Raw genomic sequence first — 27,726 nt, 5'->3', positions numbered from 1 at the left:
GATACAGAACAATGCATGTGTTTTGAATTTGGTTCCTATAGTTTATGAAAAAATCAGTATCTAATCTGGCAAGATGACTTAACTGAAGAGGTACAATGTGTCACTGGATTATTGACTCTTCTCCTATGCTCTCTTCTTATCTCCCCTGAGATATAAGAAGCCACAGAGAACACATGGCCACTTTCCTTTGCCACTCAGGGAACCACTTGTCAGATGTCATACTGTTCAACCGTTTCAGTCATCAACTTCTGCGTGCATGTATATGGAAACGTGTGTTTGCATGTCTATGTAAGAAGAGTATAGTGAATTTTTTTTTTTTTTTTTTTTTTTTTTTCTGTGCCCGGCAACGGATCACAACCCCCAGTGTTGCCCCCGTACCGGACCGGGGACCGGCAACGGGATTGCAACCCTCGGCGTTGCTCCCGCGCCTCGCTCAGCCAGTGAGCGGGAACCGGTCTGTATGTGGGATCCGAACCCTCGGGCAGGAGCGCCGCCGCGCTTCCCAAGTGGCGCACTATCCAGTGCGCCACCGGGCCGGCCCTATAGTGAATATTTTAAGACTGAAAAATCAGATATTTTTATTACTAGAGTCAACTAAGATATTATGTCTTGTATAGCTATGAAATAAAGTTGAGATTATAGTTTAATACTGAGTCAGGCCATTTCTTAATAAAGATATGATTCTGGTAGAAAAGCTCAAACGGATTTTCAACTTCTGCATTTATCAACAGCTATTAACAATCAGTGTCAAATACTGAGAATTAAGAAAAGCGCGTAAGCTGCTTGATAGTATCCATTCTGAATTTACAAACACTCCTTCCCCAATTGTAAATGATTCTGTCTGTATTATCAAAGCTTAAAAACTTTAAAGTAATAGGGCCACTGAATTAAAGTGAAAAAGCAACAGTAAGTTGTATGAGAAAACAATTATGGTTATAGCTTTAATAAAATATAGTTGACTTCCTAAGTCTATCGTCAATCAGTTGATCCACTGTACTCTCAATAAAGATTTCACCTAAAGAAACATATCTTGCCAAGCACAGAAGGAAGTTATGAAAGTAAAGCTCATTTTTCCAGAAAGGGTAATTTCTCCCTGAAGAAACAAGAACCTCTTGTCAATCAGTTGATCCACTGTACTCTCAATAAAGATTTCACCTAAAGAAACATATCTTGCCAAGCACAGAAGGAAGATATGAAAGTAAAGCTCATTTTTCCAGAAAGGGTAATTTCTCCCTGAAGAAACAAGAACCTCTGGAGTGGAGAATGAACCTCTGGACTGGAGAGTGAACCACATCAATCCAATTTAGGACCTTAATGTTTTCACCACCCCAACGTATAGGTTACCCTCGGAAAACTACTGACTCTAAATTTCAAGACCTCTTCATAAATACCAATTTCCTAATTCCAGTTTTTAAGATTAGCAGATTATTAAAATAGTGCATATGTTTACAATGGTAAATTTTATGGGTTTTTTTTTTTTTTTACTCCAATTAAGTAAAAAAAAAAAAAGTGCAAGAATCCACAGAAGTTTTAAAAGGTTATTATTTTTTTTAACAACAAATGCGTGTAAGAAATGATCATACATATCTCATATTGAAGACAATAGTTGAATCATAAGGCAGATATATCTTAGACCTCTACACCAGGTTCTAATGAGAAATTTTTACTTGGATTGTTTCTTTGACAAAAACACAGAGAAAAATAGGGATAATCTCTAAAAGGTGAGAGTACTTCAAATTAATGAAGAATACACACTACCTTGCCTATCAATGATTGCAACTAGTCATTGTCTGACATTAAACTACAGCCAGTAGTCTCTTTTCTATAAAAGTTGCAGGTTACTGTTAACCCATATGTAGGCCCAGCTCATGAAAAAAGGCCATACCTTAGCTCACATCCTGAAGTCTGTGTGAAAAGCTATTTGAGTTCAAGGCACCTAGCTGGAAGTAGGTCTTTGAGACTGACAATGGATCCAACATGGTAAAAGCAATCAGCGACGGCCGCTACCATGGTATCCGCTGCTTTGTGCATACGTTGAATCTGGTTGTGATCACTGCCCTGAAGAAATACGAGGAAGCAACTGAAGTTTCTACTATTGCACAGAATTATCTGCAAACATTTTCCACTATGCTGTGAATTCCAACTAAACAGCTAATAAATTAAGCAAATTCTGGCTCTGTGACATATAATCTGAACTAGGATGTGAGCAAAATGGGCAAACCTTTCTTCTGAAAACAAACAAAAAACAAAAAAACCCATACCTCAACATTCAGTTACATTGAACTGCTTCTACTAATACTACAACCCAAATTAAGTTGGAAATTGGTAAGACTAGATACACCACATAAGAATTATGTCTTTTTATAATCCATGAACTGAAAACAGCTTAATACAGCTATTTTCTTGGTAGAACATTAGGAAAGACCTCTTTAAATCCCTGTACTCCTAATTCTCCAGCTCAAAGCATCACACAGTTGAAATAACATTTAAAAAGCAGAGCCACTTTGAAGAAGTTATCTGGAGACTACATGCTAAAATGTCCAGATTCAGAACTATTAAGAATCAGCACCTTAGAAGAAGATTCTAAAACTGTAAGAGAAGGAAACTTCTACATTTACCTATAAAACAATTATCGCATTGTGCTCCTCAGTTCTAAAGCCAGGTATTATAGTTCAAAACAAATTAAGATTAAAGGTAAACTGATAGATTTTTTAAAAACAGTATCACTGTGGAGAACTGTTTGCTTCTAATGTCTTCAGAAAGCATGAAAATAATTCTTGAAATGCACCAGGAAACAGTTGGGCAGAGACCTCTGTGAGATGAACGTTTTCCATGATTAATTTATAGCTTGTTTTTTTTTAACTCAATGATTTCCTTTTATTTTTACTTAAACTCTTTCTAAACAGAAGTACCAGTTTAATTTTTAACGATTTAAATGAAACTTGAGAAAAAGTCTTCCTTGCCTTGGGAAGCATAAGCGAGCACTATGAGAGAAGGAAATAACTTACAACAGAGTATGTATAAGAAGCCTTTGAAAATAAAACCTTGATATCTACATTAGATAATGCTTTACCAGTTTATTAAGGGACAACCCAACCAAGCAGTCAAAGAAGAGATATTAAAATAAATGTTGGCATCTCTGTGCCCACAATCAAGTAAAAGGTTGAGGAACAACTAAACTTGTATAATGTCACTGAAAAAAATAAACTTGTAAAGAAATATATGGGCATAACAAATCAGGTCTAAGAAATCAGGTCTTTTTCATTTTGTTGGTATGAGAGGCAAAGGTAAAAGAAGAAAACTAGGATATATTTTTCCAACAGAAACTAAATTAGGAGGGCTGGAACTGAAATTCTTTTTTAACTGATTGAAGCCCTAGAAGATCTAGCTTCAGGAGGTTAAAATAAGAGAGTTTCATAGAAAATAAGCTTTGTAAGAAGTGAGTCAACTAATCTCTTATTGCTTAGGTAGATAAAGAGGAAGTGGGGTATTTCTACCAAGAGAATTCAGTTATTTTAAAAATATGATGTACTTCTTTCCACCAGGAAGAAACTTTGAAAGCTAAGAAAAAAATGGCAATAAAGAATGCTTGCTTCAATTCCGTCAAAGAGAAGTTCAATGTCCAGAAAACCTTACAATGAACACAGTCAATTGTGTTCTGTCCTGCTAGCAATTAAGCCTCTTTGATTGGCAGCAAGTCTCTGTCTCAAATTTCTAGTTTAACCAAATATTAAATATATATAACTATTCGCCTACTGGAGGCCAGCAGAAAAAGGTTGCACAGAAGATCAGAGATCAAATAAATGCCTTTGTTCCTGCTCCACAGAAGCTAAGTGGTGTTGCATTTACTCAAAGGCAAAACCAAACTGCTGTGACCATAGTTAGACTTCATTTTGAGATAATGCAGACTGGAATGACCAGCAGGAGATAAATTTCATCAGCACTAGTATGTAAATGGTGAAGAGGTCACATCTTCACAGTGTGACTATTTTGTAGGCAACGCAATAAATTTTCACACTAGACAGTTATATGTAAATTAAAGCAAAAACAATATATATATGTAATAAAGTACTGTTACACTATCCATGCCACAAGTCCCTTTATTAATGAGGGTAACTTAGAATTACTTTTAACTTATTTCTATCTTTTTTAATAGTCTAAAATAAAATGTTGAACGGTAACTGGTCAGAAACAGTGAGAGTACTTCTGCTTATTCTTTAAATATTAAGTATTGCTGTATAAACTCTTTAATAATTTCTTGATGAAGGATTTAAAGATTTTAGAAATAGAGGGTATATTAAAATAGCAATAAAATTCAGGAGAAAAAAACAATAGTGTGTTTGTCTGTACGTGTGGGAGGGCTTCTTTTAACAACATAGAGAAAACAATTTTAACACCAACACATTACCCTAATCTATACAAGCAGATACCAAGTCAGCTTGAAAAGACAGAAGAGGAAAAATACATACATCAATAACTAAGAAGTTTTCAGAAAAATGGTTTTCATTTATTTTTATTCAATTATTTTTGTCAATTAAATGAATAAGAAAAACATTCAATGGGTAAAGATTATGTACTCATTTAGGTGCTACCTGCTCATGTACTAGATAGAAAACAAAACATGATAAGGCTTAGTTTACTCTGGTAATCCAGTAATTATTAATTAGGCATAACTAGAACGCTATGCCCACCTCGTGAAATATGCTGCTTTTAAATATCCTATCACAGTGCTTACTTACTAATTCTTCAGGAGAATGAAAAAGGATGAATAAAAAGAAAAAATCAGAAAAATTATGCAAAATCCACAAGATTGTATATTCTTTCTTTTAAAATGATCAAAAAAAAAGATTTTTTTCAATTAAAAATATGTTTACTCATTGTCACCATTTAAAAATATTATTATATCAGAAATCTTCAAAAAGTTCATGGAAAGATTTGTATTATCTTTTTAATTTTATTTTTCCATGAACTTTCTGTATATACTACATATCCAAAGTCAACTCGGAAACAAATCTACCTTTCACATTTTGAATTAATCATTAATGTACAAACCTAATTGTTCTTTGGAAGTTTAATTTAGAGGATAAATATATTTGATTAGGACATTAGGAAATCTGAACTCCTATCATAGCTCAACAACTAAGCATTGGAAAACCTAAACAAATCACAATCTGTATGAACCTTTTTTTCCTCATTAGGGGGATCTTAACTACCTGAACTCCTATAAGGCTCAAAAAATGTACAGATTATATGGACAAGTTACTAACTGTGATGTGCCCAGAAAGAATTGTTTTAGACTAAATCTTACTTAGCAATAGACTTCAAATTCATCAGGTAAGACTGCTTGAGATTTTTGTCTAAGATAACAAAGACAGTTGAATTATAAAGCTCAGATAAAGCAATTTAATAAGGAATAAAATGATCATTTTATATTAATATGCTACTGAGTTAGAAATACTAAGTCAACTTATCATTTTTTAAGAGTTTTTTTTTTTTTTTAAGTAACAATAAGTTGTGTTTTGACATTTGATCAAGGTGTTTTTCAGGAACCAGTTTAGGCTCAAGTCTAGCCATTATACAAGTGTGAAACCTAAGTGATCAATAAACTATTTTGGTAGGAGGTAGCAGAGGTGTATAAAAACAAAAGTATCTAGACTATGAATCAATCAACTTGCTTTTCCTCATAAATACTGCTTTGCATAATGAACATCACAGCTGTCAAGAGACTTAGGTAATAAAGCTGTAATTTAGCTCCTATTAGTAAGTTTTTAATGTTAATCTCTAAAGAATAGTTTCATTCTCTGTCGAACAAGAATAATAAATATTTTCTTGCCTACTACATAGAGCAGGAAAAATAAATAATATATATCTAAGCAATTTTGAAACTATAAATCTTACAAAAAAGTTAAGGCTGTATTATTACCTCCTTATATTTTTCAGATAACGATACGCAGCTATATATTTATTATAATTTACCTACAATTTAAGGCAGATTGGCTTATTCTCAAGAAATAAGAATGGAAATCAATAAAAGCACAGAGCCTCGAATGGACATATTATACTTATCAAAATTAGTTTAAACTTGCAGAACAAAAGGAATGCAGGAAATGTTTTTATTTTCTATCTGCCTAAGACACCAATCGGACAGTTATTAAAATTCATTTTCACAAGACTTTGATCCCTCATAATTGGTATGAAATTAGGTGTAGTGACACTGGGCTGGTGCATCAATAAATATCTCATCACAGGTTGTTTTTGCCATGTGTGTAACACTGCTCACATGCGATACACATCCTTTGTCTGCTACTTTTGATCTCTCTCTCTCTCAGCCCTTACAGAACTATTTCTTCCCATTATTTGTAGGCCTAAACATCAAAAGTACTAAACAAGCTAAAGAATTATGCCAAAAATGAAGACTTTTTGGATAAAATAAGTGAGAAACTGGTACATTTTTCTGCATTAGGCAAGGGAAAAAAAAGGGTCTCAATCACAAAGTGATTGAACATTGCCACCCTGAGAGTATCTGAAAAATGGAATGTTTATGGTAATATAAGTTTTCTAATACTAGCCAAATTGTGAATTTCACCTAGTATGTAAGTCCTTGATGGATGAATACTAAATTTTTTTGTTCTGCAAAAGTGCCTAGTATGGTAGTTGGCAAGTAAAAGAAATAGAGCTTTTTATTAATTTGGAAGTCCCTTTGATCTTTTATTGAAGTGATTACTAAGGTGGCTCTTGAACAATTTCTTGGAAATAAATAAAGAACTACTTAATACTATTCAGGCAAATGATGTTAAATAGAACCAATATTTATGGTTTAATTAGCCATTTCCCCATTTTTGTTCAAACCATTATAAAAACATTTAATTGAACAAGAAAAAAAACTAAAAATTTCCTGACGACAGCATCCTAAAATACTCCACTTCTTATTGTTTAGGTTTTACGTGATAGATGATGGTAGAAAAGTGGTCTAAATAAAAATTACATTACACTTAACCTTTAAGGTACAGTTAAGGTAGGCTTTAAAAATGCTATAAAACTAGTGCACAAAACATGTCATGTAAACTCCTTTTAAAAAACCCTTTAATTTCTGAAGAAAATGCTGAGTATTACTTACCTTTACCCTTGTATGTCTTTCAGTTGAAAACTGGAAAGTGCTGAATGTAAAATTCTCCATTTTGAAGTAATATATTGCCTAACCTTTTGTACCTCCAGAAAGAATGTTATCCCTGAATGCTTACTAATAACCAGCCAACAGTAATATTAATCAGTCTATGCTAACTTTTAGACTTAAACTTACACTATGCAGTTACTACAAATTGAATCTTGAAAGGTGGTGTTAGGAGAGGTAGTAGATAGTAGAAATACAGAATCACGAATCAAAGTATATTAAAATATTCCTGTCTTAAGGAAACTCTTAATGCAATTTGTAAAGTAAATATTCTATAAATATCTAAGGAATTGTCAACTTTTTAAACACAGACTAAATCACAATAAATCACTCCTAGCTGCCACCTTGTAGTGTCAACAAGATAATTTACCAGAGAAGTCAAGAAAGATGAACTTAATAAACTAAAAGTACCCTCATTTCTCAAGTAGTGCTCTGGTTTACACTAAATATCAACTGTATCAGAATATTGTAATTATCAGCCACAAAACTATAACAGATAATCATTTTATTATTATTAAGGTATAATCGTAATTGAGGAAAATTTGAAACATGCCTTAAAGTTTATTATTTCAAAAATTAAAATTCAGAGGCTGCTTTTCAGACATATATGTATGTGTGTGCATTCATAAATATACACATGCATATATAATTATATATAACATATATTATTACATATAATAGTGAAAACTCTGTAATTACAGAACTACACGGAATAAAAGGAATTCCCATGGTGGTGTGCCACTGTGCCAATACAAGTTCCTCCTCTAAGCAGTCATTCTTACTGAAGCTTATGGATGTATAGAAAGTTAATATGGCTGCAATACTGACTCTACCTTGTTTACTCCCAGCAGACCACCTAAAAGGGAGGATGGTGTAGAAGGCAATCCAGCTAATCTATCTCCTATATACTCCTTCACCCAAGAATTACTTAGTTTACCTTTTATTAAAATACAAATGCCCCCTTGAAAGGTTAAGGGGTCATTTCCTCCTTTATATAAATTATAATAATCCATACTCAGAGAAGTTCTTTGAAATACATAGGATATTTGTCTTGAAGGAAAAGGACAAGCTCCTGGAATAGTAGAACAGACCTGGTTTAGAAGGTCGCTTAGCAAGACAGAGGGCCAAATGCAGGACCTCTCACCTGCACAATAGTCAAGCATACCAAATTTCTTTAAGTTCCCTGAATATGTGATGCTTTCTTTCACTGCTAACATTGTTTCCATAGCCTGGGACACCAATCCCTCCCCCTCTTTATTTAGCTAATTCTTACTTATTTTTTAGAGCTCCAAACCTGAGTTGGTTCTCCTAAACTGTCTTGTACTTCTCCTAATAGGCCATGCACATATTATTAAAACTGCCTGGTTATTATTTCCCCCATTTATATGTCAATCCCTTAGAAAGAGAACCTAATTTTCTTGTTATGTTCCCATGAATATTCAATAAATATCTGTTAAATGAATGAATCAGTAATGCTCATTACCAGGCCAGATCTCAACTATCTTAATACAATCAAGAATTTCTAAGGTACAAATCAGATGAGCATAAAGGTAAATGATCTGTCTTTCCAACTTCTTAATGATATCTTTACATCTCCTTTTACAAACGGTTTCAGGTTTGAGAGCATGCTAATCTCCTTCGTTCTTTGAATTATCAGATCAAAATTAGTTGGGTTTAGGTACAGGCCTCAAGATAGAATAATCTCAATTAGGTTATTCCCACCAGTACAAACTTCCTCTTTGTACTTGGCCAAAATATTTTCTTTAATTTCTCTCATCTCAAAAAGGAAAATAAATGTTCTAAATATAACATACACAAAATATACAATTTCAGTGAAAATTGTTTTATGTAACCACAATCATCACCTAGAGAGCTGCAGAATATATACGGAATCTGTTTTTTCTTTATTTAAGATGACCAAAATGTTAAATACTCATACAATAAAATTTCATTTGAAAGAAAAAACTGCATGCCTTTTGTGCGTGCTTGGCTAAAAAAAGAGACAAAAAAGAAAAAAATTAACGAGAAAAAATAAGACAAAAAGGTATAGATACATAACTGGTAAACTATTATTTGTTCTTACTTTAAAAAAAAAAAAAAGTCTGATTTTTAAAGTCATAAATCCAAACCCAGACAAAAGACTAAAACATATCCTAAAAGTGATATACACACAGAATATATTTTCCTTGAACATTCTCAGAGTATCCTGGGGTTTCTGTGAATTACGGTTGGGGATGGGGCAGGTAGGGGTGTGGGGAAAAGAAGCTCTGAGCTTACTTTGAAACTGTTAAGATTGAACTAAGGGCCGACCCTGTGGCGAACTCAGGAGAGCGCGGTGCTGGGAGCGCAGTGGTGCTCCCACCATGGGTTTGGATCCTATATAGGGATGGCCAGTGCGCTCACTGCCTGAGCACGGTGCGGGCGACACCAAGCCAAGGGTTGTGATCCCCTTAACAGTCACAAAAAGGACAAAAAAAAAAAAAGATTGAACTAAGGCTAATTTCTGTGGTTATAAGCTCTAAAGGAACCTGAATTATTTTGTTCACTTCATTAGAGTTCTACTGTAACAAAAACAAATATACCTTAAGTCTTGACAGGCTGGAAAATAATAGATTTTACTCTCTCTGTGAAGATGAAAATGAATTCTCAATGTGCCAAATCTTGAAAGGAAGTACAAATGTAATAACATGTATGTTGCCACTGGTTTCTTATTCAAACAGAGGCTGCATAGTGTAACAGAAAGCTTGAGGGATCACAACTAAGAAGCATATTCAAGTCTTAATACAAAACACACTAGTAGTGTTTATCAGTAAAATGGAGTTACTAAAAATAGTTCTTTCACAGGATCACTATAAACATAAATGAAATGAACTCTGTGAACAGTCATTATAATCTTTACGTGCATGTTTTGTTGGTATATAATTTATAAGTTTGAAGTACGATTTTTTTCCGGTTGAAGGAAAAAATTTGAAGAGTAATTTTTTTTTCAGGTAATCAAGTAGTAGAATAAAGAACTCCAATTAAATGAAACTCAGTTATCCTCTAACTAAACTTAAATTTTCACAGTAAATTAATTAATATATTTATGTAAAAGTCGAGATTCCAAAATAGATTAATTTAAGAAAAGCAAAGAGACCAAAGAGGCAATATAGGTGTCCAAGTTCTATTGACTGCAATAAGCATCTTCTATTAATTATCTTGGAATTCAATACAGTATAACTCCATTTTTGCAAGATCAAATAGAAATTGTAGCATAAGGAAATATATACTTTAAAGAAAGATATTCTTATTTTACTGGTTTTATTTTCACATTTATAACACTACAAATTTGTGTTACTATTTTTAACCACTGCTAAAATTATAACAATATTTCAAATCATTATACAATTTTTCACCTAAGAAATAAAATAATTCTAGGTAAAGAACACTCTATGCTTTACAAATTTTCAGTGTTCAGTTATAAGCTAATATAGTCATCTCAACACACAGAAATATAAGGTATGGGCAATACAGGGCAAGATTCCCCCTCAAAGACATGAGAGTAATTTCAAAGCTTGGTATATTCGAGGGTACTTCAAAAAATTCATGGAAAGACACATATTATGTTTCAAATCTATTTTTCCACGAACTTGTTGAGGCACCCTTGTATTATACTAATTGGTTTCTTAAAAACTACATGTTTATTGAACAGGAATAACAAACACAGATGGCTAGAACAGAGGACAGATGGACAGGACGTTCAATTAGATGTTTCTCAAGAAGACATTAGCTCAATTAGGAAATTAGACGTTTTGTTCAATTATAACACTGCTCTATTTTTATATAATTACACTGGCTTTCCAGGGTACCAGTCAGAAAGATTTGGGGGGCAACAAGACAGGATGGGAACAAATACAACATTATATTCTTCTCAGTAACAGAAAAAAATATCATCCTACCAAAGAAAATACACCTTTGCACTTTCCCTCCCTAGTAACAAAGTAGTATGAACCTACAGCTCTTTGTATCTCTACCAACTGGCTCTTCTTTTAGTCTCTTCTCCAGTTTACGATTCTGCCTGCCTGCCCATGAGCCATTAGTTTTTAAAGTAATAATGATAGCACAGTAAGCCAACAAAGTAAGGATTATCTGATAACTTGTTTTTCCTCAAAGGTAAGACTGACAAAAACTATTCCTCCAGTGACCAATTCTCTGCCATTGTTTGACCAATACTATTTCTTAGGTTGTATATTCCTAAAAAATAAGTAGGAACAGGTAAAGCAAAAATAGTGGAAAGATGGCAAAGAACACTAATTGATTCAAAAGACCAATGACAAAGGAATAAGCTTCCACTGACAGTATAAATAAATGCCTTATAAATAGAATTAGGATATCTTTAAAGAAAATTAACAACCACCGAACAGATACTACTAAGAGAAAGGAACATATTTGCTCGGTTGTTGAAAAGAATTTTTGATCACACATCATCTGAATCTACTAAGGTATAAACTTAAACTAAAAATAATTTAATAATTCAATTTTCCGTAAACATTCAACTTTATTGAAACTCCAATAAATACTGAATGCTCTGACTTCTAAAAAAGGTTATAACGTGAATTATAACACGTACCAAAATGAAACAGGAGTAATTCATAAACCCAACAATTCTGCTTCTAAGTTTCAACCCTGCAGAGATTTCTACAAGCCCCAAAAGATGTCGGTACAAAGTTATTATAAACTGAAAATAACCTAAATATCCAATAATAATCAGTTAAGTAAAATATAGCATCTATGTACAATGGGGAATTAGAATAAGTATTAAGAACAATGTCAGTCAGTAATATGTATTACTGAAAGATGTCTCTGACTTCAATGCTGAACAAAACTAGCATCTATTTGTCTGATAAGTACAACATGACAGCATTTAAGAAAAAACCCATACCCATAGCTAGAAGATCACATAGGGAGATCTCTCACAAACCACTGTGAATAAAAGTTTGAGTGTAGGACCTGGATACTTTTTTCATTTTATGTTTATACACTGTGTGTGCATGCGCATGTGTGTGGGGGCGCATGTGTGTGTGCATGTGTGTTTAAATAGCATATATCATTGAATAACAAAACCACCCACAGAGTTATTGAAAAAACACTGTTAGAGGCAAGGTCAAGAGAAACAAACACAGAATAGTACCTTAAACGATTGGTGTAGGTATCAACACAGGTCTTCATTTTGGCTAATAATGTACCAACAGAAGTTTGGGACTCTGACTGTTCTTCTTCCTCTTCACCATTCTCTGTAGAAAGAGGCAACAATAGGGGCACCATGGATGTACAAGAAGCAATGGCCCGGAGCAATTCCAGCAGAGCCCGGTAGAGTGGCACATGTCTGGCCATGTCCAGAACTATAAGGAGGAGGAGGGGGGAAAGCACAAAATGAGAACATGTGCGATATAAAAGTAAGTCCACGGCAACGTAGCTTCCACCTGGATCTTATGATTAATTGGTTATTTGGTAAATGGACTAATGCAGCAGATGTTTATGAGGCACCAATACACAAAGTATAATGGGTACTTTGGGAAACAAAAAAATGAGTAAGATATAGAGTTCAGGGGAAAATGAAAAATGTAACCAAATATCTAGTTATTTTACACATCAAAATGATCAAATAGCCCAGATAATACATTATGGCAATAAACACATTTATTAGTATGAAGTGGAAATACATTTTAAAAATTAAGCTGAAATAATAAAAGTCATTATGTCTTACATAAAAGAATAAAAGGACTGCAGTTTATCAAAAGTCTATATCAACAATTTAACTTTCTTGTTAGCAAAAAAAAACAAACATGTTGACTATGCTAAATTTCAATTATTAGCTACAAGTCAAATGAAATTTTTCTTAAAAGCACATACATCTGAGAATGGATTCCTTACTCTAAGAATATAAATTGCTTCTAAGACTTTTATAAGTTGTTTTATTAGGTTTAGTGGCTGTACTGAAACTGGAATTTACTTTTGTGAATCATGTGAGATAAGGATCTAACTTTTTTCCAACATCAGTTATTGAACAGCCATTCCATGAACATTAACTGAAAACTGTTGATGGACAGACTCAGAATCTGAACTTAACAGTAAAGAAAACAAACATTTCTACCCTCATGTACCTTACGTTCTAGGTTGAGAAGGACAAATGAGTAACAATTCTTTCAGAAGCAAGTAAGTACTCTAAATGCTACACAGAAAATTAAAACAGGGAAGGAGAACTGGGGGTGTGCCAACTAAAGGTAGTAATTGTCTCACTGTCCACAGAGTTTTGGGGCTACACCTTCAAGGAAGAAGAGGACAGGGGTACAAAAGCATGACTGCCATTCTTTCTTCACCTTTTTGACATTTTACCCTTCACATCTTTATTGTATACAAAATTTTCATATATATTTGGATATATTTAGAGCCTCTCTTCCAACCCACGATCAATGTCATAACATCCTAGTTACTATAATTTTACGGCATAACAGTGAAATACGTTAGTCAGGAAAATCCAAATTAAATCCAAAAGTTAGCAGTCAATAGGCACACAGCACAACATCAGTACTTGTGAAGATATGGGCAAGCTAGACTCATACATAAAGGCAGAAATGCAAACAGGTATAACCAATTTGTCATTATCTATTAAAATTTTAAAAACCTGTATTCTATGACTTAGCAATATCATTCACTACTATCTACCCTGTAAACAAGGATGTTCACTTTGGTGTATATATGTGTAATCCTTTTTCTTTCTTTTTCTTTAGTTGGCCAATACACAGATGAAGCTCTCGACCTTGGTGTTATCAGCATCATGCTCTAACCAACTGAGCTAACCAGCCGGCTCTCTAATCCTTTTTTCTACATGATGACTTTTCTGTGTTTATTATTCTATTCATTATTATCCCCATTATGTGTATGAGAAACTAAGATTTAGTAAGTTGCACAAGCACCTGAATAGAAAAGTAGGAAGGAACACTGACACCTAGGCACATCCAACTTTAGAGCTTTTTCCTTTATGCCATGATGTTTCCTAAGCTGTCTAGTATGGCTATTTAAATTTAATCAACAAGTAACAAAACTAAGAATTCAGTTGCTCAATAGTACTAGCCACATTTCAAGAGCTCAAAAGCCACAAGAGTCCATATAGGATGGCACAGAATACAGAACATTTTCATCATAGCAAAAAGTTCTCTTGCATATCACCACCTTCAAGAGACAAATACTTTACATTCCATTTTACATACACAAGCCACAAAAAGTATGTGTGTACGGGGACTCTCGACAAAAGAAAAAAAAAAAAGGCATAAGAAGTGGGGGGGAAAGGTCTTTATTTTCAGCAAACAGATATACTATTAGAACTAATACAAAAGTTCAGAAAGTTTGTGGAGGCAAAATTAACATACGGTCAAGTGGTGTTTCAATGTTTCCGATCAACAATGGACTGCATATATAACAGTGGTCCCATTAAGATTGTAATGGCACTGGTTAGCTCAGTTAGACTGTGGTGCTGATAACACCGAAGTTCAAAGATTCAGAGTTTGATCCCTGTACTGGCCAGGCACTGCCTCTTCACCCCACAAAATATTATATAATGGAGTTGAAAAATTCCTATCACCTAGTGACGTCATGGCTGTCACAATGTCATCATAGAGCAATGTATTATGTAGGAGCAGCAGGCTATACCATATAGCCTAAGTGTGTAGTAGTTTGTGTAAGTACACTCTATGATGTTTGCACAAAGACAAAATCACCCATTTCTCAGAACATATCCCTCTTTAGTGACACCTGACTGTATATGAATACTTTTAATTTTGTATAACAAATAATCAATTTGAAATGTTATACAGAAAGATATGATTCACAGTAGCAAATCCAACAACAAAATATATTAAAACTTTATGAAGAAAAAAAACCATGCTGCAGGACATAGATGACAGTCTCAATAAATGGATAATAAGTTCACGGATGGATACATTCAACGGAATAAAAATGTTAACTTAAAAAATATGTGGGTCAAAAGAGCTTTTAACAAAAATACAACAAAGCTATCCTTATACCAGATTGATCAAAATTCTGTGTAATTTTGTCAGTTTTTAAATGTAACCAAAACAATTCTTAAATGAAGGTTAAAATGCCCCTGTGTCAGGGGTCCTAAGACCACCCACACGTTGACCGAATTGCTAACCTGAATTACAGGGCTCAGAGAGAGGTGTATTCACGGTTACAGTTCGTTTATCACAGTGATCGGCAAGGAAAAAGGACATAACAGGTGCAATCTAGAGGAATCCAAACACAGGCTTCTAATGTTCTCTCCCTGTTCTAAAAGGGGTCACACAGAACATGCTTGTTCTTCCAGCACTAAAGTACAGCAACACGTATGCAGTATTTCTGCCCCAAGAAACTCACTTGAAACTCGAGTATGAGTTTCTTAGTGGGTGCTCATCACATAGCCTTCACCTAACCAAAATTCCACACTCAGAAGGAAAGCAGCTGTTCACAATAAAATTACACTGTTTATATAAACTGTCTAGACAGGTTGTTACAGCAAAATTTGCTGTCCTAGGCATACAAAACACCCTTATAACTGAGGGAACATTTCAAAAGCCACATTTCCAGATGCCAGCCCAGGCCAGCCTACAAAGTAGACCCTTCTAAAAATCAGGCCTACACAGCTCCCTTGCCCCACAAATCTGACACACTGGACATCTCAGAATGTCAAAATTTCAGACCATCTTAAAATCAATAAGACTATGAAGTAAATACATAAAATATGTAAATCAGACAATACTATGTGAACACCTAGATCTCATGCTCTCATCTATTACATACAGTTTTCCTTCTTACAGCCACCTCCCCCCAACCGAAAAAAGAAATTAAAAGAGGAAAGGCCTGTAAGAAACTTGATTACAGAAAGAATACAATCAAGGCCTAGAATGATATCTATGTGAAGAGCTCTTATCCTGTTATTTCTGTCTGGCTACATATATTTTAAAATGTTCCCACTTGTGATAAATAAAGTAGGAAAAAGATACTGGGATACAGTACCCTTCATTTGGTAACAGTTAAGCCGTATTATTATCAATACTAAAAATACAGACCAGGTATATCACAAAGCATAAAAGTGAATGTACTTTCTAAATACTGCTACTAGTCTGTCTAAAAAGGGTAAGAATTGTGAGAGGATTAGGTTGCCCATACACCCACCATAAAGAGATGAAGTGTAATCACTATTGAAAACAAAGAATAACCCCAAATCCTATTTACTTATGGAAAAAAATGACACTTCTTGGTCCCTCCAAACACTTGGGCTGTAGTTTCTAACATATGGATAATTTTCTAGGTAGCAATGAATATTGTCTATTTAGGTGAAGAACAATTTGGAAGTACAATTATTTGTCTCTACTTATACAAAGACCTTAATCCTTTTCATCCACTGGTAGCAGTACAAGATCTACTATAAAACATGAGGCCAGCTAATTTTACAAAAGAGTGCCTCCATGTACCAGGCATTGTTCTTGGAAAACAAAATAGGTACAAAGAAAACTTACAATGCTTTGCTCACATATAAATCTTTCCTGATCTGCTAAAATGGAAGGTCCTCTGGTCAACTATCCCCTCTCATACCTTCAATCCTATTCTATGCTGAGCTTGTTTGTTACCCTAATCTCTTACTGCTTTCTTTCCTTCAAAATTTCTGTGCACTCTATTACCCACCATCCTTCTAAAACAACCATGCACATCCTTAACCTATTCACAGAGTATTTCTTCCCTTTCTTAACTGAAGACTCTCTCTTCTCTTAGGATATTCTTTTCTCAGTTCTTGCAAAAGCATAGATGAGGTTTACATTCTCAAGCTTCATGTACTTTAGAGCCAAGAAATGGGGATTATACAGCAGTGTTAAAGTACAACTGCTAATTTGTCCATTTCTCTGTTCAGTTCTTACAGGATTTGTTCCACGTAATTTGGAGCCCAGCTGTTATGGGCACACACATTTAAAATTTTTATATCTAGGTGATCTGGGCACATTTTTATATGAGAGAATAAAAAAGTTCATGGAAACATGGAATTAAAAGATAATACAAATATTTTCATGAACTTTTTGAAGACACCTTATATGTATGTAGGTGAACTAATCCATTTTACATCATGGAATACTCCTTTATTCTTGGCATTATAACTTGTCAAGACAACTTTATCTAATATTAATACAGCCACACCAGTTTTCTTGATTAGAGTTTCCATACTATAATTTTTTCCCATCTTTTTACTTTTAAGCTCCCTATATCATATTTCACAGAGGTTTCAGAATACAGTTGGGTCTTTTTTTTTTTTTTTGGTCCAATCCGTCGACAATTTTTAAGCAATATTTAAACAATTTATATTTAATGTCACTGCTGATATGGTTAGCTATAAGTCTACCATTTTATTATTTGTTTTTTATTTGTCCCATATCTTCTTTTTTCTCTTTTTCCTGACTTCCTTTGGATTGAGTATTTTTTTATGAATTCATTTTACCTTCAGAGCCATCTGGATTTGTCTCTCCTCTGAGGTTTAAACAAGATGGAAATTTATATCTTTCTTTTGTAAAGGATGTCTGGAGGTGAGGAGACCAGGGCTGGCATGGCAAGTCCAGATGTCATTAGGGACACAGGCGTTTTATACATCTAATCACCATTTTACTCTCCGGTTGGGGGGAGTAGGAGGTTGCTCTAGGGATTAGAGTATACTTACCTAACTTTTCAGTCTACTTAAATATTTCATTGCTTTAAGTAAAATGCAGAAGCCTTACAACCCATACATCCTTTACCCTCACACTCCTTATGTTATACTTGTTAAATGTATGAAATCAACACATTCTGAAACTTCTCCAGATAATATCATAACTGTTTGCTTTCAACAACCTTACATATTTTCAAGATTTAGGAGAAAAACCCTCTATTTACCTCAAAGTTAACCATTTCTGTTGTTCATTCTTAGGGTTCCACATTTCTCTTTGGGATTATTTGCCTTTGGCCTACAGAATTTCCTTTAGCATTTATCTTAAAGCAGGTCTGTTGGTGATGAATATTCTTAATTTACATTCATCTAAGGATGTCATTATTTCATATTCCTTCCTGAAGGATACATTTCTGGTTACAGAATTCTTCGTTGACAATTCTTTTCTTTTTTTTTTTTTTGTCTTTTTTCGTGACCGGTAATGGGATCACAATCCTCGGTGTCGCACCCGTACCGCAACCGGCAATGAGATCGCAACCCTTGGTGTTGCGCCCGCACCGCGCTCAACCAGTGAGCGGACCAGTCTCTATATGGGATCTGAACCCTCGGCGGGAGTGCAGCTGCGCTCCCAGGCGCCGCACTCTACCGAGTGCGCCACTGGGCCAGCCCCGACAATTCTTTTCTGTCAGCCAAATTAAAGATATTATTCCACTGTCCTTTAGCCTCCATGGTTTCTGATAAGAAGACTGCAGTCCTTGAATAGCTGTTCCCTTGTATGTGTCATTTTTCTCTGGATCCTATCACTATTGTTTCAGTATCTTTGGTTTTCAGCAGTTTCACTGTGATGTTTCCAGGTACAGCTTTCTTTGAGTTGATCTTCTTCAGTATTTACCAAGCTTTTTGAATCTCTAAATTTATGTCTTTCAACTTATTTGGAAAAAATTCAAATATTTCTTTAAATATTTTTCTACACCAGTCTCCTTCCTTCTTTCCTTCTAGGATTGCGATGGTGGGAATGTTGAGCCCTTTGATCCTGTTTCACACATCTCTGTGGCTCCATTCAGTTTTTCCCTCTTTTTTTCAGACTGTATAATCAAGTCCAATGCCTACTTCCTCTTTCATCCCAATTTTGCTACTGAGTCTACCTAGTGAATTTTAAATTTCAAATATTTTATTTTTTAGTTCAGTAACCAAACTTCCCAATTGGTTCTTTTTTATGGTTTCTATTTTTCTGCTGAAAATAACTTTTCATTCACTTCTTTCTTTGGTTTAGAAAGTGGCCACCTGTACCTCATACAGTCATTCATTTTAAAATTCTTCACCTTTACCTCATGGAAGATGATTTAAAAGCTGATTTACGTCTTTAATAATTTCAACATCTGGGTCATTTCAAGGCTGAAATCTGATGACTGTCTTTTCCCTTGTGTGTTAGTTTCATAATTCTTCATATGGATAATAATTTTGAACTGTATCATGAACATTATCAATATTGTATTGTGAAGTCCTGAGCACACAGATCTTGATTTCTAGTTGCTATCCTCTTGTAAAAGGAACCAGGGATCCTTAGATAATCTAATTACTGATTCTAGGGATTGGGCAGGGAAAACACAAGATGAGCCTGTAATATCTTATAGGGCCAGAAAGTAAGAAAGTACTTAAAAACCCAAAAGGATAGGGGCATGTCAAGTAAGACACAGGAGCCAAATTGAAAGAAATCCCAATGGCCAAAGCTGAAACAACTTGGGTAACAAAATAATAACAATAAAATAGATTAGTGTTTGCATCAGGTTGGGAGGTGGGGTAGGGAATGGGAGTGACTGCTAATGGTAAACGTTTCTTTGGTGTGGTAAAGATGCTCTAAAATTATATTATGATGATGTTTGTACGACTCCGTAAATACACTAAAACCCACTGAATTGTGCATGTTAAGCATGTGGACTTTATAGTATGTTGTTCATATTCTTAGAAAAGCTGTTGAAAATGTTAGTATTGGATTATAACGCATGTACAAAGGGTCTTAAAAAGTTCACGGAAAGACTCAGATTATATTTTAATTCTATTTTTCTACAAACTTTTTGAAGTACCCTTGTATGAATGAAATAAATATCCATAAGCCCACACTGATACAAATAGCTGATTAAATAAACATGGAGAAGGAGCAAACTTCCTTTCAAAAGAATTTCAAATTCTAAATGTACTTTCCCCCTCCAGAACATAGATCTTAATCCCCCTCCCACCTAGTGTGTGCTGGACTTAATGACACACTTATAAAGAATAGAGTTTGGAAAAGAAAAAATAACTTTACACTGGAGAATCCTGATAGACACCACTTTAACCAAGTGATCAAGGTTAACATCATCAGTGATATGTCATGCTGACATCATATGCACCCCAATATGATGATAGAAATGGTACTTTCATTTCTGTGGTATTTTTCCCCGAAATCCACAGCTCCAGTCTAATCATGAGAAAGCAGACACACTCAAATTGGGGGGCAGTCTACAAAATACCTGACCGGTATACTTCAAAAGTGCCAAGATCATGGGAAACAAAAGAAGACTAAAAACTGTCACAGATCAGAGACACTAAGGAGATGTGATGACTAAATGTAATATGGTATCCTGGATTGGATCCCAGAATAGAAAAAGGACACCAGCGGACAAACTGGTGAAACACAAATGAAGTCTAGAATGATGTCTCAGATTTGCTTCAAAATATTGTTTTGTTTTGTTTTCTATTAAAAGATGACCAGTAAGAGGATCTTAACCCTTGACTTGGTGTTGTCAACACCATGTTCTCCCAAGTGAGCTAACCAGCCCTCCCTATATAGGGATCCAAACCCGTGTCCTTGGTGTTATCAGCGCCACACTCTCCCAAGTGAGCCATGGGCCGGCCCCTGCTTCAAAATATTCTACTATGTGTATGTATACATATGTGTCTGGAAAGAATTGGGTGAGGATATACATAAAAAGAATGGCCATGTGTTTATCACTCATGAAGCTGGGTGATGGATCTCATGGTGGGTCATTATACTAGGATCACTACTTTTACACATTTTCAATATTGAAATATCAACATCACACAAAAGACAGTGTGAGGAAAGTTCCAGACTGAAAGAGATGATAGATGTCACCCTAGATTAGATTCTGAACCAAAATCAAGATTGGGATAATAGCCGAAATATGAATGGTATCTGTGGATTAGATGATTACCTGGTTGTATTGTATCAATGTTAATTTTCTGATTTTGATGATTATAATGTAACTCTATAGCATATTGCATTTGTCTTTTGAGAAATAAGCCCTGAAATACTTAGGGGTCACAGGGCTATCATATGTCCAACATTCTCACAATTGGTACAGAAAAAATATGTGTATTATGTATAAAATTCATATGTTTGTATGCATGCATAGATAAATAAAGAATGGAAGATGCTATCAAACTTTTATAAAGGTGTGGTCAAACACCCATTCAACATTTGGACACAATCTTTGAATCAACAAGTCTAGGAATTCTAAAAATTAATCCTACCTATAGATAAAATGATCAAGGTCACCAAATTAGTCACTGCAGCACTGTTTATAATAGTAAAAAATCTATTTAAATTTGTTAGTATGGAACTGTTTTAATTACTAAATACCTATTCTGCAGTCATAAAAATAAGGATGTGCATTATGCTGTATTGGAGGAAATTCCAAAGTATATCATTTTGGGAAGTGAGAACAAGGTATAAAAAGGGCAGTACAGTATACTGGCATTGGGTAAAACATAACACAACAAAACAAAGACAACATTATATGGCATTCTTTGTCTCTTTTTATAGTTTTTGGTTTAAAGTATATTTTATCTGATATAATAGCTACTCCTGTTCATTTTTGGCTTCCATTTGCATGGTATATCTCTTTCCATCCTTTCACTTTTAATCTGTATGTGTTTTTCAGGTGAGGTGAGTCTCATGAAGATGGCATACAGCTAGGTATAGCTTTTTTAGTCTGTGTCTTTTGAATGGGGAGTTTAATCCACTTACATTTAGGACTGTTATGGACAGGTACTATTTTATTCCTGGCATTTTATTGCTTTTTGTTTACATATTTTAAACATCTTTTGTTCCTTTCTTCCCCTTTTATTATTTGTCTTCAATGTCGGTTGGATTTTTGAGATGGCATGATTTAGTTTCTTTCTCTTTCTTGTGTATCTGTAATAGTGATTATTGTTTTCCAGATTCCAGAAGCAGGACTCCCTTGAAAATTCCTAGCAGAGCTGGTCAGCTGGTGATGAACTCCCACGGTATTTGTTTGTCTGGAAAATACACTATTTCTCTCTCATTTCTGAAGGATAGTTTTGCTGGGCATAGAATTCTTGGCTGGCATTTTTTTTTTTTTTTTTAAAGATGATCAGTAAGGGGATCTTAGCCTTTGACTTGGTGCTGTCAGCACCACACTCTCCCAAGTGAGCCACAAGCCAGACCTTGGCTGGCAATTTTTTTTTTTTTTTTAGTATTTTGAATATATCATCCCATCTTATTCTGGTCTGTAGGGTTTTAAAGATGATCAGTAAGGGGATCTTAGCCTTTGACTTGGTGCTGTCAGCACCACACTCTCCCAAGTGAGCCACAAGCCGGACCTTGGCTGGCAATTTTTTTTTTTTTTTTTAGTATTTTGAATATATCATCCCATCTTATTCTGGTCTGTAGGGTTTCAATTGAGAAGTCTGCTGTAGGTCTGATGGGAGCTCTCTTATAGGTGACTTGATGCTTTTCTTTTGCTGCTTTTAGAATTCTCTCTTTGTCTATAAGCTTTGCCAATTTGACTACAGTGTGTCTTGGAAAGGATCTTTTTGGATTGAATCAGTTTGGTGATCCTTGGGCTTCCTCAATCTGAAGGTCTGTCTTTCTCCCTATACCTGGAAAGTTTTCTCTTATTACTACTTGAATAGGTTTTCAATGCCTTTTCCTATTTCCTCCCCTTCTGGAATACCCACAATTAGAGGATGTTTGACACTTAAGGTTGTCTGCTAGCTCTCCTAGATTTTCTTCAGTTTTAAAAATTCATTTTTCCTTTTTTTATCCACCTGGGTTATTCCAAAAAGACCATCTATAAGATCTTAAATTCTTTTTTTCTGCTTGCTCTAGCCTAGTGCTCAAGCTCTCTGTTATGTTTTTATTCATTGAGTGAACCCTTCAGTTCCAGGAGTTCTGCTACATTCTTTTTCTCAAACAACTACAGACAGAACTACCATATGATCCAGCAATCCCACTACTGTATATATATCCAAAGGAAAGAAAATCATCATGTTGAAGGGATAACTACACTCCTATGTTCATTGCAGTTATATCTACAATAGCCAAAATATGGAACCAATCTAAATGTCCATCAACAGATGACTGGATAAGGAAAATGTGGTATAAAGATAAGGCTTATCCTTGATAAAATTATGTTAAGTGTAGTAAGCCAAACACAGAAACACCACATATCCTCACTCATAACTGTTTACTAAAAAGGAATAAAACAAAAATATAAAGAAAAAGAAAGAAAGACAGAGAAAGAAAGAAAGAAAGAAAGAAAGAAAGAAAGAAAGAAAGAAAGAAAGAAAGAGACCATAATAATACACTGAACTTTCAGAAGGACAGAACAAACCTAAGGACACTAGAAATGGGGAAGGATTGTTTGAGTAAGGGGCATAAAGAATAATTACAATTTGCAATAATGAATATGTTAATAGAAAAATAAAACACAGGAGTTCCAGTAACGATGACGGAATAGATGGTCCCCAGTGTCACTCTCTCCCACAAATCATCCAATTTACAACTATAAAAATGTAACGACAGCCAAGCTGGGGCCACTGGAGCTCAGGGAAAGAGGAGGAGAGACCTATGGAGTGCACGAAGGCAGGAGAAGCCATGATGAGAGAAAGAAAAAACTGCTTGGAGCGTTTTGGGCCACAGCCGCTTTAAGGCTGGAACTGCTGAGCGCATGGAGCAGGAGCTGGCAGAAGCCGCAGCTGTGCCCTTTGGATGGAGTTGCTTGAAGGTGGCAGGGGAGAGGAGGGCCTTGGTGGCCCCCAGGATAGCAAGACCACTAACGGGGTTCCCTTGGACCCATGCAGGAGCGAGGAGACAGAACAGCTGAAAAAGGGGAGCCATTCAGAGGCCAGTGAGTCATTGCAAGGGACCGGTGCAGGGCCCATCCCATGGGACGTGTTTGGAGCACAGGTGGTGGGGGATATGGGCCCACCAAGAAAACACTGGGACACAGCAAAGACAGCTGATCTGCCTCCCAATCAGCACAGGACCACTCAGAGGAGACTGGTCAGGAATGCAGAGTTGCTTGGGGTGCAGTTTGATGAAAAGATTCAGGCCCAGACCAGAGTTTCTAAACAACCCAGGTGCACCTGGTTGCTGGAAAGTCAGAAGTACGTATAAGGTCAATCATTAAACCCTGAGCTGCACCTGTCTTCCCTAGGGAAACAGCAGCAAAGCAGTAACTTAGCTACACAACATAGCTCAAGTACTGGTTCCCAGAGGAAGTTCCCCCATTTTAGAAGTAAGCAAAGGACAAACAATTAGTTCCAGCCCAGGCACACCACCAGGGACTCAGGGTATAGAGCCAGGGACTGGACCCCCACCCCCCCCACAACCAGGCACACCACCAGCGCCAAGGAGCATGCCAAAAACATCACCTCCATGTAGGTGGCCCACCACAGCCACCACAGTAACCATGCTGCTGCAAAAGTGGCTAGATGTCACAACCACCACATAGATGGTCCACCAGCCATTGGAGTGCATTGACACACAGAGAGTCACCAGCAGAGATCAAAGAGAAGAATAGGATGTCTTTCTCCACAAAGCCCATTCCAGAGTGACAGAAGAAGCATCTGCTCTACATATTCCTATTTATTTGCTATATATAGAACCTCTTTAAAGAAATATAAGAAATTAGTACGTGGGTATCCCTAGTGAGGTGTTATTGGCTGGTTGTAGGACTGGGGCAGGAAAAGAACTCTTTATTGAATACTATCTTAAAGCTTTTTGAATTCTTAAAAATGTGAAGAACATAATACTTAAGAAAAAGTTGATATGTAATTTAATTAATAAAACTGTCATAAGTGTCACAGAGGAGAAGCACATGATATTGTACAATTAATTAGGTATGTGTTGAATTTTATAAACTGTTTGCTCTATAGGGTCTAACCTCCTCTTTACACCCAATTACAAGGTACATGGTTTTTACTTTCAAGAAATTAGTGAAAGCCAATACATCTCACTGAAAGGATACAGCTTGAATACGAACTAATCTAAATGTCCATTGACGGACAACTGAATAAGTAAAATGTGGTATATATACACAATGGAATACTACTTAGTTATAAAAAAGGATGAAATTCTGCCATTCGCAGCAACACGGATGAGCTTGGAGAAAGTAGCGGTAAGTGAAATAAGCCAGGCACAGAGAGAGAAATATTGCATGTCCTCAATCACATTTGGGAGGAAGAAAGAAAGCAAGGGGAAGGAAGGCAGACAGACCACAGTAAAACACTGAACTTTCAGAAGGAGAGCAGTTACTAAAGGTAGGAAAGTGGAAGGGAAGTTAGGGAGTAATTGGGTAAGGAACACAAAGAATAATTACAATTGTAATGATGAATGTACTAATAATATTGATTTGATTCTTACATAAATGTACACAAATACTGGTAAGTCAACTCTGTACCCCCAAATATGTATAAATCAATTATGTTTCAATTAAAAATAAAGTAATAAAGCTTGGAAAAGTTTATTAGGCTTATGAGACGTTGATCTTTTTTGCTTGCTGGCACGACTCAGTAAGGAGTTCCACAGATCTGTTACCTGCTGAGACTGGCAAATCTTCTTTAAAAAACACAGTTATTTAAGGTCTGTGGAAATGGTCCTAAGAGCACACAGCAAATGAAGAAACATTTATTCACTAAAATCTACTAACACTCAGTAAGAAAAGTAAGAGTCTGTCACATTCGAACCAAGATGCTGATCCCTTTCTCTTCACTCCTAGCTCAGTTAAGAAAGAAAATCAACTCCAGCCTGTTACAGCCAAGAATACACGGATCTCTCCCCCCACAGTTCCAAGTTGGAAGGCCATCTCCTAGTTCCAAATTACAAGCCTATCTTCTTGGAAGGGGCAGGACGTCAACATTCTTATCTTACCACTAGCTACCTGCTGTTATGGCTAAGTTACAGGTGAGTTTGGCTGAGAAGATGACGCTCCCTTCCTCTACTGCCACTCATGGAAGAGAGGATCTGAATAGATATTTCTCCAAATAAGATAAAAAAAAAAATAGCCAATGAATACATGAAAAGATGTTTGAGATCATTAGTCATCAGGGAGATGAAAATTCAAACCACAATGAGATACCACTTCACATCCACTAATTTAACTATTCAGATAATAACAGAGTTACCATGTGACCCAGCAATTCCAATCCCGGGAAGATATCCAAAGGAACTGAAAGCAGGAATGCCAATACTTATATGCCAATATTCCTTACAAAATTATTCACAATACCCAAAAAGTAGAATCAGTGTAAATGTCCATAACTCATGAATGGATAAACAAAGTGTGTTATATATCCACACAATGGAATATTATTCAGTCCTAAAAAGTTATCAAGTACTGATATAGGCAACAATGTCAATGAACCTTGAAAACACTATGCTGAGTGAAAAAGCCAGTTAAAAGAAGACCACATACTATATGATCCCACTTACATGAAATGTTCAGAAAACACAATTCTACACAGAGACAAACCAGATTACTGGCTGCTGGGGGTGGGTGGGGGGAGATGGCAGTCAAAGGGTTCCTCGGGGTTCTTTTTGAGGTAATAAAAAATTCTAAAATCTACTGTGGTGATACCTACACACATCTGTAAATATATTAAAAATCATTAAGTTGTGCACGTTAAGTGGGTGAATTATAAGAATTATAGCAGATGTGAATGATCTCTCATTAAAGGTATTATTAAAAATCTTTTTTTCTCTTTAGTTACATACTTATTCACATATATTTGCTTCTTTTATATTGGGATATTTTTCTTCCATTGCTTTATAACACTATGTATAGAAGGAAAAGCACACAATAAATTTTACAAATATTTTACAAACACATTGTTTCAATTTTCAAATATATGAACACATAGACATGGATGCACAATCATACAGCCTCTTTCAAGCTGGGACAGGCAAATAAAACCTCAGAAAACCCTTTCCTATTCCACAGAAATTTGGAATGGTTTCCATTTCTACATTTAAATATTTGAAAGACTAAACTTTATATTGATAAAAATGTAGCCAGTTATCCAAAGACTTCCATTTGTACAGCTTTATAAACCCATTTAGCACTGTAGTGCACATAGTGTTTCATTTTTCAAAACTCTTCTTGTAATATACAATGAGAAAGAAATAGAACAAAGCACAAATTGTTGCAATCAAAAGCCCAGCAAATTATTTTGTGGGTATCAATCAAATGATTCTTCAGTTTATACGGAAAGTCAAGATACCCAGCAGAGCCAACATTGCTGAAAATAAAGAACAAAGTCAGAGGACTGATACTACCTGACCATGAAACTACAATAATTAAGAAAATGTGATACTGTCAAAATAATAGATCAATGGAACAAAGATGGAAATAAAAATTTGTACATGAATGTTTACAGCAGCTTTATTCATAACTATTAAAAACTGGGGCCGGCCTGTGGCTCACTCGGTAGAGTGCGGTGCTGATAACACCAAGGCCCCGGGTTCGGATCCCACATAGGGATGGCCGGTTCGCTCACTGGCTGAGCGTGGTGCTGACAACACCAAGTC

At 35.3% G+C, this 27,726-nt stretch overlaps 1 protein-coding gene across 2 annotated transcripts in view; it reads right to left on the bottom strand.

The window, feature by feature from the left end:
* The window catches only part of BIRC6 (baculoviral IAP repeat containing 6), a 252,572-nt gene that overhangs the window by 22,748 nt on the left and 202,098 nt on the right, over window positions 1-27,726 (bottom strand). For both annotated transcript variants that reach the window (XM_008569149.1, XM_008569150.1), the window contains exon 66: window positions 12,342-12,552. In XM_008569149.1, the coding sequence (XP_008567371.1) occupies window positions 12,342-12,552 (211 nt within the window). The remainder of the gene's footprint in view (window positions 1-12,341; window positions 12,553-27,726) is intronic.

This window comes from Galeopterus variegatus, unplaced genomic scaffold, assembly GCF_000696425.1.
Source record: "Galeopterus variegatus unplaced genomic scaffold, G_variegatus-3.0.2 Scaffold468, whole genome shotgun sequence".
Taxonomy (NCBI): domain Eukaryota; kingdom Metazoa; phylum Chordata; class Mammalia; order Dermoptera; family Cynocephalidae; genus Galeopterus; species Galeopterus variegatus.
Note: the sequence above shows the minus strand (reverse complement) of the source record. Positions and strands in the feature narration are given on the sequence as shown.